Source organism: Pteropus vampyrus, unplaced genomic scaffold (genome assembly GCF_000151845.1).
Source record: "Pteropus vampyrus isolate Shadow unplaced genomic scaffold, Pvam_2.0 Scaffold111, whole genome shotgun sequence".
Taxonomy (NCBI): domain Eukaryota; kingdom Metazoa; phylum Chordata; class Mammalia; order Chiroptera; family Pteropodidae; genus Pteropus; species Pteropus vampyrus.
Genome location: NW_011888892.1, coordinates 3,331,494 through 3,337,063, shown reverse-complemented (window position 1 = coordinate 3,337,063; position 5,570 = coordinate 3,331,494). Strand labels below are relative to the sequence as shown.

Genomic DNA, 5,570 nt, shown 5'->3' with positions numbered 1-5,570 from the left:
CGATACTGGCTACATTAAAAAAGAAAACAGTTAACTTTGTAACATCAAGGCAAAGAAGGATTTGCCAAGCAAAACGTAAAACGCAAGAGCCACAAAAAAATGACAGATTTGACTGCAGAAAAATTATATTATTTCTACAGGATAAAACTAAAGCCATGATGACTAGGCTACATCAAGAATTTCAACTTACAAAAAAGGACAACAAATAGCTCAACAGAAAAAGCAGCATAGGAAATGATCGGAAAGTTAATAGCAGAAACCGTCACAGTCAGTCAATGGTCTCAGCCTAAGTAGCAATTAGAGAAAGTCCAATAAAAACGAGAATCAACAATTTTAAAGAAATGGATGTTGGAGAAGATTTCAGAAAACGGCTTATTTTGAGAAAGGTCGGTGGGACTGCAAATTGCACAAGCAGTTAAGGAGGGGAATTCACCGCTGTCCATGAAACTAAAATTTCTTAGCATTCGGCCTGGCAGTGAGGCTCCCAGGACCCTTTGCTACAGCGACGGGGTGCTGAGGTGTGCGTGTCAAACGTGCGGCTGTGGCAAGCGCTAACGGGGAGCTGCGAACGGCCGTCGGCCGCGGGTGTCGGTGCGCCCACGCGCACGCGGGTGCGTTTATGCTGTGGGATATGACAGAACTGAAAACACAGAGGGGTTGATCCAAGTCACGTTAAAAGCCAAAAGGGAGCCCGCGGAGGCCCACGCAAGTGCTCACAGGAGCATCAGGAGGACCAGGCAATGGCTGGCGCACAGGACGAGAGGTCGAAAAAGGTCTCTAATATCTTCCTCGATGAGCTGCTGTATGCTGCATGCGGTTTTATGATGAGACTATATTAGTGTATTAGGACATGTGAAAATAAGTAAGCATTAAGCAGAGAAAATTTAAAAAATTTTTAATTCTGAAAGATTAACATTTCTAGATATGTAGTGCTTGGTATATAATATTCCATAATGCCGATAAGATAGAAATTTCAAATTAAAAAAGCAGAAAAGTGTCTATGGCCACGCCACCCTGAACGTGCCCGATCCCGGCTGATCTCAGAAGCTAAGCAGGTTCGGGCGTGCTTAGTACTTGGATGGAAGACCACCTAGGAAGACCAGGTGTTGTAGGTGTGTTTTTTTTTTTTCTAAAAGCATAAAAGAAGTAAGGGCATAGGCACCTTAGAACTTAATCTGATAACCTAAGTATCTCATTAGCTCTACGTTTTCAGGGTGCCGTGCACAAGGCGATGTGCTGGGTGTTTAACCCTTGCTGTCTGCACCATGTTTTTGAGCAGGACCTCCCAATGGTGGACAGAAATTCTTCAGGCTCCTTCTCAGTGAACGATCCTGCCCAGAAACTAACATGCCATCTGCATCTGGCTGCTTTTTTTTTTTATTTGCAAACTTTGGTAATTGAAACTAAACAATAATGACAGAATCATTATTAGCAGAAACACATGCAGACCACAATGGGGCTGAAAGCCACGATATCAGACTCACGGGCAATCACACCACGCAAGATCCACCCTCATCTCTCTCGCACACACATGTGCACACACGGACACACATGCCCGCCACGGAAGGGGTAAGGCTGAAACTGGTGTCGAGCTGACCCAAGTCCAGGGGCTGCGGTGGGGTCTTCTGCCTGGCAAAGGCCACTGCAGGCAGCACGAAGCCGGGAGAGAATGTATTGGGGAAAACAGTTCTAGAAGCAAGCCGAGCTTAGTGATGCAAACCCACCTCGCCGCCTCTGCTGGCCCTGCCCCCCGCGCCTGAGGACAGCCCGAGACGACCTTGGCAGCCGCACTAACTGAGACGCAGGGGCCTCCCTGCTCAGAGTCCGCGCGCGGCTCGTGACTCCATTTCAATACTCCTCTGCGAAGCAGCTCCATCTCCTTCCCTGCTTAAACGGGACACCCCGAAGGCAGACCTTTCCATGGTATATAATCGTAAATACCATTTCCACACCTCAGGGGGGAGACCGAGTAAGTTCGAGGACCAGAGGAAAAAGGGATTGGCTCGGATGACCAATTTGTTTTAACCCGATTTCCCAATAAAAGTCACGTCACCTCTTCTCTTACCTGTAGCTCAAAGTTGGCTTGATCCAGAAATTTCTTGTTCAGCATATCTGCATACTGATTAATCGCTCGCAGGAAGACTCTGAAAGATCAGGAGAAAATTACATAATTACACACTTAGGCTCTGGCATCTCCATAGGTTTGGCATTTCAATTAGCTACGACGCGAGACTGTCTGGAACTTGAACTCCCCACGCCTGCAGAAAGGGCCGAGGTTTGGCCAGTGAGAAACCCAGACAATTACGTGTGGATGTTCTCCAAATTAATCAAGGAGGGTAGCGCATGCAGAATAAAAGAAACAGACTGAAACGACGGCGCCGGAAAGAAACAGTATGAAAAGTATCGCTAAGAAGCCTGATTTAAAAAAAGGTGCAAATTAAATCCTTTTCTCAAGTCACAATGTCTTAATGGTACATTATCGAATTGGTCTTTGCTCAGCCGGCTCCTTATACGTAAGCATTCGAAGGCGCCGTTACACTCCAGCTTGGAAGGGTGACTTAGTTCCATGCCATTTGTCCTATATTCCAAATGCTAATTTTGGTCACTGTTTGTTTCAATAACATAAAAAGGCTTTAATGGGTATGAAAGTGATTTAACAAGAACGTTAGCAGGAATATCGACTCATTGATAATGTACAATCCTAAGCACCGAGAGTAAAGAAGCCCCTCCTTTGTGAATGTGAACCCTCGACTGGCTTTTCTATGATGACACACGCAGTTTGAACTGTCACAAACGGCCCCAGAGTGCTAAGCCTTTCGCGCGCTTGTTCGTCGAGTAGACGAATACTGACTATACCCAAGCTTAGCCCTCCGGATGCTTCTTTTTTGGTGACCCCTCTCTTCGCACAAAGGGAGGATGCAAGAGGAATTGGCGTTAGGTCACAGACAACAAACTTAATTACGCTTCCTCTGTTAAAGCAGCAGGAAGCAGCCAGAGTCAGAAATCTAGGTTACTTGCTAGGAAGCCCTGCCCTCTGAGGACATGATCTTAGCTACGCATGCCCGGAGGAGCTCCTGTTTCCAGCCGTCCCTGCCTGTCCCTGGCCATCCCTGTCTCTGCCTGTCCCTGGCCATCCCTGTCCCTGGCCATGCCGGAGCCACCAACGGCCAGTTAGCATGGGAGGCAGGAGAAAGGGGGTCTCCGTCTGGGGCTTTACAGAGGTCCCCATCTCCACCTCCCACCGCGACCTGCTGCTCCACGGCCACTGTCACCGCGGCCTCTCACTCTCCCAATGCGGACAGCTCTAAGGAAGGGGCTTTGCAGACACTGTCCCTATAGGAAACCTAGCAGGGGGACCCAGGACCGAAACAGATGAGACGAATGGCCTGGGACAGGGTTTGCTGTTTTAGTCACCGAAGAAAACTGAAGTCGGAGTTATGTGACTTCTTCTCTGGGGACATTAAATAGAGCCAGAAGGGGGGATTCGTATTTTAGGTGACACTAATCTGAGAACGTGGGGATCCTGGTCGTGTTCACGCACCAAGGGCAGACTGGGCGGAGAGGCCAGGTTTTGCAAAGATTAAATGAATTTTATAATTTATTGGAAAAAAGCTGAATACAGGACATTTAAGGCATCCTGACAAGTGAACACAGGACCAGGACAAAATCACTAAATTCAGGACGTGCTTCGTATGTACAGAACACCTGGCAAGCCCCCTCGGCCCCCTAGCCATGGGCGGGGGTCTCCGTGTCACCCTCGGCCTCCCGCAGAGGACGCGTGGCCACAGAGGAGGTGGCCCGCCCTACCTGTTTGACCCTCGCGTTCAGATAGCACTGCACCAAACCCAGCAACTGGAGGACGTCCCCAAGGCTGGCGGTATAGGACAACGTGCCGTCCTTCTAGGGGTGGGCCCTCAGGCAGCACAAAGAGAGTGGGCACCGATGAATTTTTCCCCTTAATTTTTCCTTCAGTTTTAGCACTTGGGGTTCTCGAGAGTTCCCTAGGGTCCTTACATGCTCTCTCCAGCCCTCTGTGCAAATAATGACGTTTGCTGGGACCTGCGTTATTATTACGGGGTAATTATTTTGCCTCAAGAGAGCACCCAGACTATTGCAACATGCTACTTCTAATTAAGAGCTGGAACAATGTCAGCTGGTTCAATCAAGACATTTCTCAAAATGCCTTAAAAAGTATGCCGCTGAAGTAATAGGAAGTCTGAACAAAAACTTTTTAATGAACTGACAACTGGGCAAGAGCAGTGTCTGAGAGTCTATAATTTAGATTGGCTCTACGTTTTTCAAAAAACCAGGACAAAGCCCAAATGACACAGAATGGGAGTTGTACGAGGAACACTAGAGGGAACATAAATAAAAACCGTCATCGCTGCAGTAAACAAAGCTGAGATGAAGCACAAGCCTGATGAGCCAGAGCCACATCTCCTCAGACGCATCCCGGACACAAATTATATCCGACGGTTCCCACTTCATGGGATTAAAAACTTCGCAATGCTCCGCGTTGGCTAGAAGATAAATCAATTATCTAACTAGGTAAAAAGAAATTTAAAGAGAGACTAATCTTCAGGTCAGAATATCTATTACCTGCTGTTATTCATGAGTTAATTCTAATCCATGTCAAATTAGGGAAAATACATAGGAAAATCACATTAGAAACTTTTGTACAACAATCTGCTTTTATTCACAGAGGAATATGAAAATGATCACAAGCTGTGCCAAGCGAGTGGACAGCAGGATGCCTTACTATTCTGAAATGTGGGGATCCAGACTATGGCATTGGGTTAAAAGGGAAGACATGTCCTATGACTTAGGACACAGGCTGGGCGTAGGGTGGAAGGCTTCACCCTGCAGCGTTTTACAGGCGAGGTCCCGCCAGCCCTGCCTCCCGGCCTGCGTCCCCGCTCTGTTCTGCACTAAAGGGGACGTGGGAGCTGCGAGGGGGGCTGTCCCTGAAAGCCGCCCCCTGTAAAGCAGAGCGATAAACGTGGCAGGTCTTAATCATTATCTGTTCATTGAGCGGAGGGGAACTTAGCGAGTGGAACGTAATCGGGAACCAATTTAACTATTAGAATTTTCCAGTGCAATTACAGTCACTAAAATGACTATTATGACAGAGCCTCAGGGATCCCCAGCACCTCTGTTACCCAGCGTTTTCTGCCCATAAAGCTGGACGATGAGGTGGCTCATTACTACAGAGGGAAACGTACTGAGAAAGGCATGGAACTTCCAGGGGAGTACAAAGCCCTGTTTCTCAAGTGGCAGAGCTGGGTTCTTTTTTTTTTATTCCTTCCCTAAACTTACTTTAAGTTGCATAATTAGATTGTACAGCTCAATATGAGGGCATTTAAATACCTCTGCATTAAAACAAGAGTCGCTTTGAGGCAAAAAATGCATCTTTTAATAAAATGTTTTGCCCAAAGTGGGTGGAAAAAAAAAGAAATAAATTAAAAGTGGCAGATTCTATGCCTGCAGAACACCGAGTCACGGAATAGTAGCTGGAAATTTGCCTTAAGATGAGTCTCGCATACTTCGGGAATGCTGGGAAGGAGAGGCGA

The 5,570-nt window shown here is 47.2% G+C and overlaps 1 protein-coding gene and 1 pseudogene across 1 annotated transcript in view; one reads left to right on the top strand and one right to left on the bottom strand.

Annotated features, from left to right (window-relative positions):
* The window catches only part of LOC105295710 (dedicator of cytokinesis protein 1-like), a 156,816-nt gene that overhangs the window by 86,691 nt on the left and 64,555 nt on the right, over window positions 1–5,570 (bottom strand). Inside the window, exon 2 of the mRNA XM_023533773.1 lies at window positions 2,066–2,144. Coding sequence (XP_023389541.1) covers window positions 2,066–2,144 — 79 coding nt within the window. The remainder of the gene's footprint in view (window positions 1–2,065; window positions 2,145–5,570) is intronic.
* Window positions 997–1,115, top strand: LOC111743342 (annotated as a pseudogene).